Below are 15,530 nucleotides of genomic sequence, written 5' to 3'. Positions count from 1 at the left end.
GTATGAGTCTAGCGGCAGTCTCTGATCGGTTGGTAAGGTGCATGAGTCTAGCAGCAGTCACTGATCCGTTGGTAAGGTGTATGAGTCTAGCGGCAGTCTCTGATCGGTTGGTAAGGTGTATGAGTCTAGCGGCAGTCGCTGATTGGTTGGTAAGGTGTATGAGTCTAGCAGCAGTCACTGATCGGTTGGTAAGGTGTATGAGTCTAGCGGCAGTCGCTGATCGGTTAGTAAGGTGTATGAGTCTAGCGGCAGTCTCTGATCGGTTGGTGATGTGTATGAGTCTAGCGGCAGTCGCTGATCGGTTGGTAAGGTGTATGAGTCTAGCAGCAGTCGCTGATCGGTTGGTAAGGTGTATGAGTCTAGCAGCAGTCGCTGATCGGTTGGTAAGGTGTATGAGTCTAGCAGCAGTCGCTGATCGGTTGGTAAGGTGTAGGAGTCTAGCAGCAGTCGCTGATCGGTAGGTAAGGTGTATGAGTCTAGCGGCATTTCCTGATCGGTCGGTAAGGTGTATGAGTCTAGCAGCAGTCGCTGATCGGTTGGTAATGTGTATGAGTCTAGCAGCAGTCGCTGATCGGTCGGTAAGGTGTATGAGTCTAGCGGCAGTTCCTGATCGGTCGGTAAGGTGTATGAGTTTAGCAGCAGTCACTGATCGGTCGGTAAGGTGCATGAGTCTAGCAGCAGTCCCTGATCGGACGGTAAGGTGTATGAGTCTAGCAGCAGTTGCTGATCGGTTGGTAAGGTGTATGAGTCTAGCGGCAGTCTCTGATCGGTTGGTAAGGTGTATGAGTCTAGCGGCAGTCACTGATCCGTTGGTAAGGTGTATGAGTCTAGCGGCAGTCTCTGATCGGTTGGTAAGGTGTATGAGTCTAGCGGCAGTCGCTAATCGGTTGGTAAGGTGTATGAGTCTAGCGGCAGTCGCTGATCGGTTGGTGATGTGTATGAGTCTAGCGACAGTCGCTGATCGGTTGGTAAGGTGTATGAGTCTAGCAGCATTCGCTGATCGGTTGGTAAGGTGTATGAGTCTAGCAGCAGTCGCTGATCGGTTGGTAAGGTGTATGAGTCTAGCGGCATTTCCTGATCGGTCGGTAAGGTGTATGAGTCTAGCAGCAGTCACTGATCGGTTGGTAAGGTGTATGAGTCTAGCAGCAGTCGCTGATCGGTTGGTAAGATGTATGAATCTAGCGGCATTTCCTGATCGGTCGGTAAGGTGTATGAGTCTAGCGGCAGTCTCTAATCGGTTGGTAAGGTGTATGAGTCTAGCGGCAGTCGCTGATCGGTTGGTAAGGTGTATGAGTCTAGCGGCAGTCGCTCATCGGTCGGTAAGGTGTATGAGTCTAGCGGCAGTCTCTGATCGGTTGGTAAGGTGTATGAGTCTAGCGGCAGTCTCTGATCGGTTGGTAAGGTGTATGAGTCTAGCAGCAGTCACTGATCGGTCGGTAAGGTGTATGAGTCTAGCAGCAGTCTCTGATCGGTTGGAAAGGTGTATGAGTCTAGCGGCAGTCTCTGATCGGTTGGTAAGGTGTATGAGTCTAGCGGCAGTCTCTGATCGGTTGGTAAGGTGTATGAGTCTAGCAGCAGTCCCTGATCGGTTAGTAAGGTGTATGAGTCTAGCGGCAGTCTCTGATCGGTTGGTGATGTGTATGAGTCTAGCGGCAGTCGCTGATCGGTTGGTAAGGTGTATGAGTCTAGCAGCAGTCGCTGATCGGTTGGTAAGGTGTATGAGTCTAGCAGCAGTCGCTGATCGGTTGGTAAGGTGTATGAGTCTAGCAGCAGTCGCTGATCGGTTGGTAAAGTGTATGAGTCTAGCAGCAGTCGCTGATCGGTAGGTAAGGTGTATGAGTCTAGCGGCATTTCCTGATCGGTAGGTAAGGTGTATGAGTCTAGCGGCATTTCCTGATTGGTTGGTAAGGTGTATGAGTCTAGCAGCAGTCCCTGATCGGTTAGTAAGGTGTATGAGTCTAGCGGCAGTCTCTGATCGGTTGGTGATGTGTATGAGTCTAGCGGCAGTCGCTGATCGGTTGGTAAGGTGTAGGAGTCTAGCAGCAGTCGCTGATCGGTTGGTAAGGTGTATGAGTCTAGCAGCAGTCGCTGATCGGTTGGTAAGGTGTATGAGTCTAGCAGCAGTCGCTGATCGGTTGGTAAAGTGTATGAGTCTAGCAGCAGTCGCTGATCGGTAGGTAAGGTGTATGAGTCTAGCAGCAGTCACTGATCGGTTGGTAAGGTGTATGAGTCTAGCAGTAGTCGCTGATCGGTCGGTAAGGTGTATGAGTCTAGCGGCAGTTCCTGATCGGTCGTTAAGGTGTATGAGTCTAGCAGCAGTCCCTGATCGGTCGGTAAGGTGTATGAGTCTAGCAGCAGTCCCTGATCGGTCGGTAAGGTGTATGAGTCTAGCAACAGTAGCTGATCGGTTGGTAAGGTTTATGAGTCTAGCGGCAGTCTCTGATCGGTTGGTAAGGTGTATGAGTCTAGCAGCAGTCACTGATCCGTTGGTAAGGTGTATGAGTCTAGCGGCAGTCTCTGTTCGGTTGGTAAGGTGTATGAGTCTAGCGGCAGTCTCTGATCGGTTGGTAAGGTGTATGAGTCTAGCGGCAGTCGCTGATTGGTTGGTAAGGTGTATGAGTCTAGCAGCAGTCACTGATTGGTTGGTAAGGTGTATGAGTCTAGCGGCAGTCGCTGATCGGTTAGTAAGGTGTATGAGTCTAGCGGCAGTCTGTGATCGGTTGGTGATGTGTATGAGTCTAGCGGCAGTCGCTGATCGGTTGGTAAGGTGTATGAGTCTAGCAGCAGTCGCTGATCGGTTGGTAAGGTGTATGAGTCTAGCAGCAGTCGCTGATCGGTTGGTAAGGTGTAGGAGTCTAGCAGCAGTCGCTGATCGGTAGGTAAGGTGTATGAGTCTAGCGGCATTTCCTGATCGGTCGGTAAGGTGTATGAGTCTAGCAGCAGTCTCTGATCGGTTGGTAAGGTGTATGAGTCTAGCGGCAGTCGCTGATTGGTTGGTAAGGTGTATGAGTCTAGCGGCAGTCTCTGATCGGTTGGTAAGGTGTATGAGTCTAGCGGCAGTCTCTGATCGGTTGGTAAGGTGTATGAGTCTAGCAGCATTCGCTGATCGGTTGGTAAGGTGTATGAGTCTAGCAGCAGTCGCTGATCGGTTGGTAAGGTGTATGAGTCTAGCGGCATTTCCTGATCGGTCGGTAAGGTGTAGGAGTCTGGCAGCAGTCGCTGATCGGTTGGTAAGCTGTATGAGTCTAGCAGTAGTCTCTGATCAGTTGGTAAGGTGTATGAGTCTAGCGGCAGTCACTGATCGGTTGGTAAGGTGTATGAGTCTAGCAGCAGTCGCTGATCAGTTGGTAAGGTGTAGGAGTCTGGCAGCAGTCGCTGATCGGTTGGTAAGCTGTATGAGTCTAGCAGCAGTCTCTGATCAGTTGGTAAGGTGTATGTGTCTAGCGGCAGTCGCTGATCGGTTGGTAAGGTGTATGAGTCTAGCAGCAGTCGCTGATCAGTTGGTAAGGTGTAGGAGTCTGGCAGCAGTCGCTGATCGGTTGGTAAGGTGTATGAGTCTAGCAGCAGTCGCTGATCAGTTGGTAAGGTGTAGGAGTCTGGCAGCAGTCGCTGATCAGTTGGTAAGGTGTATGAGTCTAGCAGCAGTCGCTGATCAGTTGGTAAGGTGTATGAGTCTAGCGGCAGTCACTGATCGGTTGGTAAGGTGTATGAGTCTAGCAGCAGTCTCTGATCGGTTGGAAAGGTGTATGAGTCTAGCGGCAGTCTCTGATCGGTTGGTAAGGTGTATGAGTCTAGCAGCAGTCGCTGATCAGTTGGTAAGGTGTATGAGTCTAGCAGCAGTCACTGATCGGTGGGTAAGGTGTATGAGTCTAGCAGCAGTCGCTGATCGGTTGGTAAGGTGTATGAGTCTAGCAGCAGTCACTGATCGGTTGGTAAGGTGGATGAGTCTAGCAGCAGTCGCTGATCGGTTGGTAAGGTGTATGAGTTTAGCAGCAGTCACTGATCGGTTGGTAAGGTGGATGAGTCTAGCAGCAGTCACTGATCGGTTAGTAAGGTGTATGAGTCTAGCGGCAGTCGCTGATCGGTTGGTAAGGTGTATGAGTCTAGCAGCAGTCGCTGATCAGTTGGTAAGGTGTATGAGTCTAGCAGCAGTCACTGATCGGTGGGTAAGGTGTATGAGTCTAGCAGCAGTCGCTGATCGGTTGGTAAGGTGTATGAGTCTAGCAGCAGTCACTGATCGGTTGGTAAGGTGGATGAGTCTAGCAGCAGTCGCTGATCGGTTGGTAAGGTGTATGAGTTTAGCAGCAGTCACTGATCGGTTGGTAAGGTGGATGAGTCTAGCAGCAGTCACTGATCGGTTAGTAAGGTGTATGAGTCTAGCGGCAGTCGCTGATCGGTTGGTAAGGTGTATGAGTCTAGCAGCAGCATTCATAATAGACTGAGGGGGGGATAGCCTGTGTAACGGTAGACCAGTGAGGAGGGAGTTGCAGTAATGGAGGCGGGATATAACCAAGGCATGGATAAGTTGTTTTGTGGTGTCATTGGTCAGGAAGGGGCGGATTTTGGAAATGTTCCGGAGGTTGAGATGGCAGGATTTAGCCAGTGAGTGGATGTGGGGCCCAAAGGAGAGGTCAGAGTCTAGGATTACACCTAGCACCCTGGCATGAGGGGAAGGACCAATAGTTGTGCTGTTGATGTTGATGGTAAAGTCATGAGTGGGGGATCGGGGGGGAGATAATATTACAGCTTAGTTTTGGAAAGATTGAGTCTAGGGTAGTGAAGTGACATCCATGCTGATATGTCGCTCAGTAGATTTGTGATACGTGAGGAGATTGAGGGGTGAGCTGGGGAGTGGAGACATAGATCTGGGTGTCATCAGCATAGATGTGGTATTGGAAGCCATGGGAGGTTATCAGATGGCCCAGGGAGGAGGTATAGAGAGAGAAAAGGAGGGGCCCAAGGACAGAACCTTGGGGTACCCCAACAGAAAGGAGAAGAGGAGCGGAGGAGGAGGAGTTGTATGTGACACTGAAAGTGCGCTGAGAAAGGTAAGAGGAGAACCAGGAGAGAGCAGAGTCATGGAGGCCAATGGAGTGGAGTGGAGTGTACTGAGGAGGAGTGGGTGGTGCACTGTGTCAATCTATAGTCACTCGATTCTGAAGAACAGCTTTACGGGTTCCTTGGAGGTCGAGTAACAGTTCCTGCAAAGCCATAGAAGTATGATTCAGACTTTTATCCATACTACATGCTAAAGGATTAACAGTTCTACTAACATTTATAGGGAACGTTGATCCCGGGAATATCCGATTGCCTCTCCGGGGATCAGGGAGGAATTTTTTCCCCTGCAGGAGCAGATTGGATCGTGCTTTGCTGGGTTTTTAGCTTCCTTTGTATCAACTGTGGGTGTCGGATTATAACTTTTTTTTGTTAATGGTTGAACTGGATGGACTTTTGTCTTTTTTCAGCCAGACTAACTATGTAACTATGTCCTTGTGTTATATAATGGTAATGCTGGTCCTCCTACAATAGATCCAACTAAACTAGTGTACTCAGATTTGGAAAGCAGTGTGATGTCTGATATACAATCTTCTGATCCAATCTCGGTCCTCCTTCTTGATCTTAGATCCTTCTCCATCACTTTAGGATGCTCAGGCAATATCATACTCAGACGGCTCCAAGTACAAGGCCCTCCAGTAATATTCCTGGAATATATGAATATGTGGGATTTCCACAAGAAAACAACCATCCTAAAGGTAGTGTGACCTGTGACTGTGGCTGGGCTGTGATAGAACATGATGACAGCTCATTGGGTTATGTACTGAACTACATGTTCTATTAGACGTACAGAAAATCCTGTCCTGAGGAGATCAGGTTGTGTGATGTGGGCCATATGGAAATCTGAGATCCCAACACCGGGGAATCTCTTCAGAATCACATGTCATATTGTAACACGTCTCCTGGGGGAACATTCAACGTTTTCATACCAGTCATATATTCCAGCCTTTATATGGACCTGGACAGTTCTGACAGTCCTCATACAATGACATAGATGGTCCATCATCCCTTCTTACATCAGTATCATTAGTCATTACTCTGAAAATGTCCAACAAAACCGAGGTTGGGGTGGGAATGGCCATCAAACATGTAGTTAAATGATCGGCAGCATATCTGACAGATGGAAATTGGGAACATTCATCACTCTCCTTGCCATATAAACCCAGACATTTTCTGGTTGTATTAATCCCCCCTGGTAAGGTGACCCTCCTGGTAAGGTGACCCCCCTGGTAAGGTGACCCCCATGTTGTGGACATGTGGCCTGGTATGGATCAGGAGGGGGGCACACTACAGCCCCCTCTGCACTCTGTATGGTGGGCTGTATATGATATACTGCTGACCCCCGCACTCTGCGCCGTTATTGAAGGGTGTGAGGTGTCACCGAGGAGCAATGTTCTATATTGAAGTTTGCCGTCATTGCACCGACACACACAATAGTTTTTGTTCAATAAATGTTTTATTATAATTTTACATTTAACAAGATTGAAGCATAAAAATCAGGAAATAGTAAAGGAAGGAATCCGATTGGTCAGGAAGATCCCTTGTCTGGAATGTGGGGGCGGAGTCATTATTATTGGTGTACAATACAATACACAACGTGTTCCATTATTATAACAAAGTAACAAACTAATCTTCAGGTGCAAAATTAGCATTTTAACATTTGTGCAGAAACAGCTCTGGCAGTGAGAGGGTTAATGTGGGCTAGATGGGATCACTCTGCTGGGGTGACATTAGAGCTCCCCCTAGCTGCAGCCTGGTAATAACATTGCTGGGAGGTCTCTTCATTTCTCTGCTCCATACTTCCCGTCTTTATAGAAACGTCTCCTGACATTTGGGGGTCTATTCATAGAATGTTTGTATAGCAATTCCCTCAGTGAGAGTTCATGTCCATTCCTCCTGTGTGAATGGGGGAACCAATGTTATTAGGATCACATCTGAGCTGCGGGAATGTCTTCCATTGATGGAAAATACATTGAAAACTTCTTCTCCTGCCATCAATGGCCGACCCGGTCCCACACTTCATCCATGTCTTTGGGGGCCTCTGATCTCCTTATGAATTGTTTCTTCCATGATGAAGATCAGCCATGGAGTATATCTGAGGTGTATATCAGGGTGTGCTTCTTCCCCACATGAGAGCTGGGATGTCCAGCAACATTCATCTAGAAGACATTTCCCGCACTCAAGGCACTAATACACCTCCAGGGTTGTGTGGGACCCCTGATGTACAGGAAGGCAGGACTTCAGTGAGGAACATTTCCCTCTCAGGGCAGGAAAGTGGCTTCTTCCTGTGTGACATCTCTGATGAATGCAAAGATTTGACTTCACTGAAAAACATTTCCCGCACTCAAGACAGGAACACGGATCTCTTCCATGTGAGATCTCTGATGTCTGTTAAGATTGGACTTCTGTGAAAAACATTTCCCGCACTCATGACAGGAATACGGCTTTTCCCCCGTGTGAGATCTCTGATGACTGGAAAGATGAGACTTTTGTGAAAAACATTTCCCACACTCTGGACAGGAATATGGCTTCTCCCCCGTGTGATATCTCTGATGTTTGTAAAGATCGGACTTTCGTGAAAAGCATTTCCCGCACTCAAGACAGGAATATGGCTTCTCTCCTGTGTGAGTTATTTTATGCACATTAAGATGGGATTTAAAATGGAAACCCTTCCCGCACTCAGGACAGGAATACGGCTTTTCTCCTGTGTGAGATCTTTTATGTACATTAAGAAGGAATTTAGAAAAGAAAATCTTCCCGCACTCAGTACAGGAGAACCTCTTCTCTGTTGGAAGGCCGGCCCGGTCCCGCACAGTCTGAGGTTCCTCAGGATACGAGGAATCCGATGGTCCATCTACACTGGGTGGTGCCGGATGGACATTGGAGGGAGCCGGGTTTTCTCCTGGACTATACTGTGTGATGTCCTCATCTTCTACTTTCCAGTCTGGAGACAAAGTGAGACAATCCTCGGAGGTTTTCCTCATCTCCCGGCCATGGACTAAAATACAAAGACAAAGAGGATTACTAGACAGGAGCTGATTGGTTCCCCCAAACCAGGACTCTGCCCACATCAGGCAGCTTGGTCTCTGAGGAGCTTACAATTCCACCCTCAAGGGAACTAGGAAATGTCTCCTCTGATCTCCTACCAGGTCATTTCTTTATTCATGGACCTTAGTCAGAGAGTGAGGAAACAACCAGAACTGTCTTTTATAGGAGGGACAGTGATGAGGGGATTATAGGACGAGGGTCCCCACCCCCTCTATCACTCATCGCCATCTTCCCAACACAAGAAGTACTGCACTTCCTTATTTAGTCCATGATTTAGTCATGAAGAACAGCGGGGCTGAGCCCCACCAGAGGTCAGAGAGTGAGGATGGGGGGAGAACAACCAAGATGAAGACTGGACTGATCCTGAAGACCACCATCATTGGGGTATTGACTCCTCCCTCATTATCACTTTCTGTTTAAGGGTCCAAAGTTGGAGGATGTTATCACATTATTATCACCATGTAAAAGTCTGTGCTCCAATCACATCATCCGATATAAAATGTCCAGCTGGGAGGAAATGGGGGGAACAAAAGAGAATCCATATTATGTGTATATATAGCAGTGGGGGGAGGGAGGAAAGCAGGAGTCAGGAGTATGTAATGTACAACATAGAGTATATAGTGCAGGGGTCAGGAGTATGTAATGTACAACATAGAGTATATAGTGCAGGGGTCAGGAGTATGTAATGTACAACATAGAGTATATAGTGCAGGGGTCAGGAGTATGTAATGTACAACATAGAGTATATAGTGCAGGGGTCAGGAGTATGTAATGTGCAACATAGAGTATATAGTGCTGGGGTCAGGAGTATGTAATGTACAACATAGAGTATATAGTGTATTTAGTGTTCATGACCCACCTGTGCTGATCTCTGTAGGAGTGTCCTCCTCTATAAATGTCCCCGTTATTCCATCCTCCTCCATAGACTGCTGATCATCCCTCACATACGCCTCTTCTTCTTCTGCTTTTATCTCAACTTTTATATTTATCAGATCTTCACCCTAAACCAAGAAAATTAGAAATTTCACATAATATATAAATATAAGCTAACATGAAAAATACAAATATTATCTCCACAAGTCCATGTTCTAGATGCTCCATCCCACCAACCTTGTAATGTTGAGGGATGGTGTGACCTTCCTGTGTGGAATCCCGGGAATACAGAGGACGGGGACATCTCTCTGGTGGGTTCCTGGTATTAGGTGGCTCCATCATATCCTTGCGTCCTTCTGAAAACTCCTCCATCACTCCATACTCCTCATCCTCCTCTTTATACTCTTCTTTAACATCAATATTATCATCCCCGAGGATTCCACTCTGAAAGATATAATAAAACATTCATTGTAACAAACATGCTGTGTATAAATCACAACTACCAATAATTGTCATCATCTACCTGATGATGGTGAGGGATGGTGTGACCTTCCTGTGTGGAATCCCGGGAATACAGAGGATGGGGACATCTCTCTGGTGGGTTCCTGTAGCTGGATGACTCCACCATGGTGTCCTGGTACAGATCTTTGTGTTCTTTTAGAAGCTCCGACTCCTCCATCCCCCCATCCTCATCCCCCTCCTCTTTTATCTCTTCTTTAACCTCAACTTTAGGATCTCTCAGGTTTCCACTCTGAATATATAATAAAAATGACATCAATGGTAACAATGCAGATAATGTACAGATCCTAATGATACTATCAGTGATTGTTCCTCACCTACCTGATGATGGTGAGGGATGGTGTGACCTTCCTGTGTGGAATCCCGGGAATACAGAGGACGGGGACATCTCTCTGGTGGGTTCCTGTAGCTGGATGACTCCACCATGGTGTCCTGGTACAGATCTTTGTGTTCTCTTAGAAGCTCGGACTCCTCCATCCCCCCATCCTCATCCTCTTCCTCTTTCATCTCTCCTTTAACCTCAACTTTAGGATCTCTCAGGTCTCCACTCTGAATATTTAATAAAAATGACATAAATGGTAACAATGCAGATAATGTACAGATCCTAATGATACTGATAATGATCAGTGATTGGAGAATATCCCAGAATTCCCGGCACCGCTCACCTCTCCTGTCAGCAGCTCCATCATCTTCTTGGTGACTTCTAGAATCTTCTGCATGTTGTGTCTCTCAGGGTTTAGGGAGTCACATGGAGGCACTGTGATGGTCATATGATCACCTGACTTCAGAGGAGGAAATCTCTGCATTGAGGAACCAATAGGAATATCATGTTAGACTCCCAGAATCCTCCTCACCTCTCCGGTCAGGTCTGTGTTTTATTAATAGAGATGAGAGTGATGTCATGTGACCTCCCAGAATCCTCCTCACCTCTCCAGTCAGGTCTGTGTTTTATTAATAGAGATAAGAGTGATGTCATGTGACCTCCCAGAATCCTCCTCACCTCTCCGGTCAGGTCTGTGTTTTATTAATAGAGATGAGAGTGATGACATGTGACCTCCCAGAATCCTCCTCACCTCTCCGGTCAGGTCTGTGTTTTATTAATAGAGATGAGAGTGATGACATGTGACCTCCCAGAATCCCCCTCACCTCTCCGGTCAGGTCTGCATTTTATTAATAGAGATAAGAGTGATGTCATGTGACCTCCCAGAATCCTCCTCACCTCTCCGGTCAGCAGGTAGATGATCTCCAGGGTGAGGTTTAGTATCTTCTCAGTCATGTGACTCCGGTCCTCCTCCATCCTCATTGGTGCCATCATGTGATCTATACAGGTCTCCTTGTAGACGGATAACTTTGGGAAATGAAAGTAAGAATGATTTGGATGGTATTGGTCACACAATAATAGGATGTGGATGTGAGGGGGGAATAGGAGGGTTGCTGGACATTGAAGAACTACTCCCCCCATGGGAACACATTTTGTTTGGGCTGTTTAGTGTTTACTACAATTTTGAGGTCCGGGGCCCCTTTTCTCTGTTGGGTTTGTTTGGTCTCTGAACTGGTTTTGATGAGTTTTAGATCTGCAGACAAGGAATGATAAATCTGATCCTTCCTATGACTAGTTTGCTCTGAGGCAGTGCTGTGAGGTCAATGTCGGCTCATCATGCAGGGATGGTCACTTTACATCACCCGACGCCCGGGACATGTAGTTCTGGGGGCCGGGCAAGTATTGTGTTTAATCTTTATCCCTGCTGAGAGCAAGCCGCAGGGCTCTCCTTTCAGGTGCCAGCCTCTGCCACCCCATCTGTGTGAACCTCTTCTGTACCTACTATGCTTCTCTGGCTCTGCTTGCCCATCTGTGGGCACAGTTCAGCGGGTGCCAGAGGGTAGAGGGGACAGATGTCAGGGCTCTGTCCTTGGCAGAGGTGTTAGGAGACCTGGCAACCCTGCCAGTACCTTGCATGGCCGCAGAAGTTCACATTGGCTCAAATTTGGTGGCAAACAGCCTTTATAAGGAAGCCCTGCACTACTCTCAAGTGCTGGTTGATCTTTGGCTCCCCAGTACCGTGTTCCTGTTCTACTGTGAACTGTGATTTCCTGTTCCTGTGCTACTGTGATCTGTGATTTCCTGTTACCGACTCGGCTTGCTCCTGGACCTGTCTTCTCTGCTTAAACCCTGACCTGACCTCGGCTTGGCTAACAGATATTCTCTCTTGCTCCTCTGTGCATGACCTCGGCTTGGCTAACAGATATTCTCTCTTGCTCCTCTGTGTATGATCTCGGGTATCCCATCTGACTATGTCTGTTCTGATCTCCACCCAGTACCAGACCTTGGCTTTGAACCGGCTATCCAGTAATCCTCTGTTCCCCGGAAGGGCTTTCATACCTCGCACAGGCACCACCTGTCTGCAGACCTCATCTCAGTGCATCAGCTGTGCTCCTGGGTGGACCACCAACAAGCACTCCTACAGGTGACCTGTGCCACTTTGGTCCTGATTCCTGCTGTCCCACTCTCAGGGGAGTCTGGAACTTAGCCGCAAGGGAAGCCCTCTCTCCATTGGCGTCTCTCACCAGATACATGATAGTATCAATCAGCCATTATGTCTGAGGCTGAGAGAGGTGCTTCCACATTAGAGGCCCTGTGCCAACAGATGATGGCACTTATGCAAGTGGTCAAGAATCTGCAGGAGGAATATTTTCAGCTGGAGGGACGTCTTCATTCGCTCACTACTGCTGCGACTTCTGCAGACCAGAATCCATTGCCTAGTCCTATCCCTACAGTGGCACCAGTTCGCTTTCCACTGTTACACCCGCTGTGGTACTACTCAGGGTTATCATTCCGGAACGCTTCCTGGGGACCGACGTAAATTCCGAGCCTTCAAGAATGCTTGTGAGTTGTATTTTGCACTGCAACCCAGGACCTTCTCACTTGAGACAGTTAAAGTGGGGTTCATCATTTCTCTCCTATCTGACGAACCTCAATCATGGGCACACAGCTTACTGGAACAAAAAGAACCAGCGCTGAACTCAGTGATCACATTCGTTGAAGCCATGGCAGCTCTTTATGATGACCCCCAGAGGACCTCTACTGCTGAATCCACCCTTCATGCTCTACAACAAGGCCGACGGCATGTGGAGGACTACATTGTGGAATTCCGCAAATGGTCCGTCAATTCCGGGTTGAATGACGCAGCCCTAAAATACCAGTTCCATCTAGTTCTGTCTGAGTCCCTCAAGGACGAATTAGCTAGGGTGGAGGCTCCCTCCTCCTTGGAGAATCTAATTCAACTCGCTACCTAATTGGATCGACGGCTACAGGAGAGACATTCTGAACATACCCAGACCCTTTGCCAAGGGTTTTGACAAGGGTTCCAAGACCAGTGGATTCTGTCCCTATTTCTCCGCCTATCAGCACTCCTGAAGTAAAACCCAAGCAAATTGGCCTTCTCTGACCTGCCTTATCTCCAGAGGAAAGATTACGCAGACGGCAAGGCAACCTATGCCTTTACTGCGGGGCTGTCATGGATCCACACCGCACACACATGCCCACGGTGCCTAGCTAACTGAGGCATGCACGTCCGGCCGTGACTTGGGGAAAAGAGGGATGAGGGGTCTTACTTTGAGCATATAAGACTGGCCAGGATACGCACTGCTTCTGGCCACTACTAGAGGGAGACTCCACTCCAATCCAGCTGGCTGACCACACACAGGCAGATACAAATCTTATACACAATCTGGTGCAATCTAAGGGTTGGGGAGCAGTCTAGCAATTGGCAAACACTTCTAGCATTCCTCCAGCTATCCTACAAGCTAGAACCCCGGTGTGAATGACGATTCCACTGTCCACACACCCCCACACCAGTCACACAACAAACGGTAGCTTGCCACCATCCAACAGTTTGTCCGCAGACTGGTCTGCTGGGCCACCACACACACAGATCTCCATCTGGCAGATCTGCTACTTTACAATCTGCATCTAATTTGCCAACACACAGTGCAATTGCATACAGATTGGCAATGAACTTAGACCGAGCATATATAGACACTGTAATACAATAATCTCTCCGGAGATATGAGCCCAAGCTTAAGTATCCAGAAGTCACTTATTAATTTTATGATTTAATATCCTGAAAGTGGGTGTGCATAGAATATGTACAAAGTATAAAAAGTTACAAATAATACAGAAAATACAAAAAGGCACAATTGGCTATTGACTATAAAATAAAAGGGAATAAAAGCAGAAATAAAACTTTTACTAAGAGTTATCCTGTGACTGGAGCAAGTTAGAGAAAGTCCGCGATTCGCCAGTAAAATAGAAATGGCTCTGTACGAATCACCCCGTCCATATCTCAGGGTCCTCAATTTATTGAAATATGGACATAGGCTGGACATTAGCCCTTGGCCAATCAACCCTGTACCAGCCCACAGGACGTTCTGGGTACTGAAGTACCCAAAGTCGATTGGACCAGGAACGGTTTGAATCACCAAGTCAGGGATAGAATTTCCGACACCAGCGCATCAATGTGATCGCGACAGTACCAATCACTGTTCAGCTGTTGCAATCAGGTGCCATATACCTGTTTTCTGCATTTCTCTGAGATTCTACAGAGGCTATAAATACAGTTTTACATGCAGATGTAGCTTACAGTGTGTCCAATCAAAAGGAAGTATTTTCATCTCTCTGCAACTAATATTGTATCTTTTATGAGAGATGAAATATATTCCTCTGATCTGTGGATATAAATCACAGCTAGCAGACAAAGTGGAGCCCTCTCCTGGTCTCCTGCTGCTTCCCGAAGCTGAAATGGTTGGAGCTCTTCTTTTAGATTTCAAGAAGGTGGCAATCTCTGGCTACATAGGTGACAACGTTTTATTGACATGCTCTGTCCTTTCAGATGCTAATTGGTGAACATATGTCTCTGACTGAATTCGGAACACTTATCTTTAATAACATGGACTGAAACTAAAATTTACAATGACATATTTCTACTGATCACATCTCAACTACTCAAATCTTACATTTATGTCACAGGGCCATGGGCCATTTCTTACACAACTGCCCAGTGCGACCAAGTAAGTCCAGCCAGCCTCATCCTTCATATCTCCAGTTATCCAGAACCTTAACCACCCATGTCGTTCTACCCATGTCATTACAGGTGGCTGGAAAGGAAGTCAAGTTGTGGGCAATCATTGATTCGGGAGCCTGTAGTTTTTTCTTGGACATCAACCTTACCCAGAACCTAGGTATTCCTCTTTGTCCTAAAAGACAAAGGTTTAATGTACTCCTAGCAGATGGCACCACTCTTAGCTCAGGACCCGTTACCCAAGAAACCATTCCCATCCTAGCCACAACTGACTCTGTCCATCAGGAATTCATCTGCTTTGACATCCTGAGATCTCCCATGTTTCCAGCCATCCTAGGAATACCTTGGTTGCAAGCTCACAATCCACAAATCAACTGGCTCAAGAAAGAAGTCACCTTCCCATCAAATTACTGTATTCAGCACTGTGGCACTCCCACACCCACCAATTTCCCTGTGTGCCTCTCAGTTCAGCCTACATCAGATGCCAGTCAATCCGTTCCCCCTGCCTACCACCATTCCCTTGATGTATTTGATAAAAAGAAAGCTGATACTTTACCATCTCATCAATCATATTATTGTCCTATTGAGCAGCTTCCAGGGGCAGCCAACATTTGCCAACGTTTATCAGAAGTTCATCAAGGGCTTCTCAACGATTATATCCCCCAATACCCAACTCACTAGCCAGCATACACATTTTCTCTGGAGCCAAGAAGCACAGACAGCCTTTGAGCAGTTAAAAAAGCAATTCACTTCTGCTCCTGTATTACAACACCCAGAGCCAACACTTCCTTCATCCTGGAGGTAGAAGCATCGGAGGTGGCTACAGGAGCCAAGGCCCAAAAGCTCTGCTCCATCTGGTAGCTTTTTGCTCTAAGAAACTAAGCCAAGCTGAAAGGCACTACGACATAGGCAACAGGGAACTTTTGGAGATCAAAATGGCGTTCAAAGAATGGAGGT

General features: G+C 47.4%; 1 protein-coding gene across 1 annotated transcript; it reads right to left on the bottom strand.

The window, feature by feature from the left end:
• Positions 1-8,947: 8,947 nt before the first annotated feature.
• Positions 8,948-12,069, bottom strand: LOC149435017 (uncharacterized). Its single transcript, XM_089663094.1, has 3 exons — positions 12,061-12,069; positions 9,214-9,420; positions 8,948-9,104 (listed from the first exon to the last, which is right to left on the bottom strand). The coding sequence occupies exons 1-3, from the start codon at positions 12,067-12,069 to the stop codon at positions 8,952-8,954; spliced, it is 369 nt and encodes a 122-aa protein (XP_089519220.1). The 3' UTR covers positions 8,948-8,951.
• Between the last annotated feature and the right edge of the window lie 3,461 nt (positions 12,070-15,530).

The sequence above is a fragment of the Staurois parvus genome, unplaced genomic scaffold (genome assembly GCF_062004578.1).
Source record: "Staurois parvus isolate SC_StPar_1 unplaced genomic scaffold, SC_StPar_1.0 ptg001623l, whole genome shotgun sequence".
NCBI classification, from domain to species: Eukaryota; Metazoa; Chordata; class Amphibia; order Anura; family Ranidae; genus Staurois; species Staurois parvus.
Note: the sequence above shows the minus strand (reverse complement) of the source record. Positions and strands in the feature narration are given on the sequence as shown.

Excerpts from the sequence above, each read along its gene's own strand:
- LOC149435017 (XM_089663094.1), bottom strand. Across the intron at positions 9,105-9,213 it reads CCATCCCTCAACATTACAAG|GGTGAAGATCTGATAAATAT; the intron begins GTTGGTGGGATG and ends TTCTTGGTTTAG.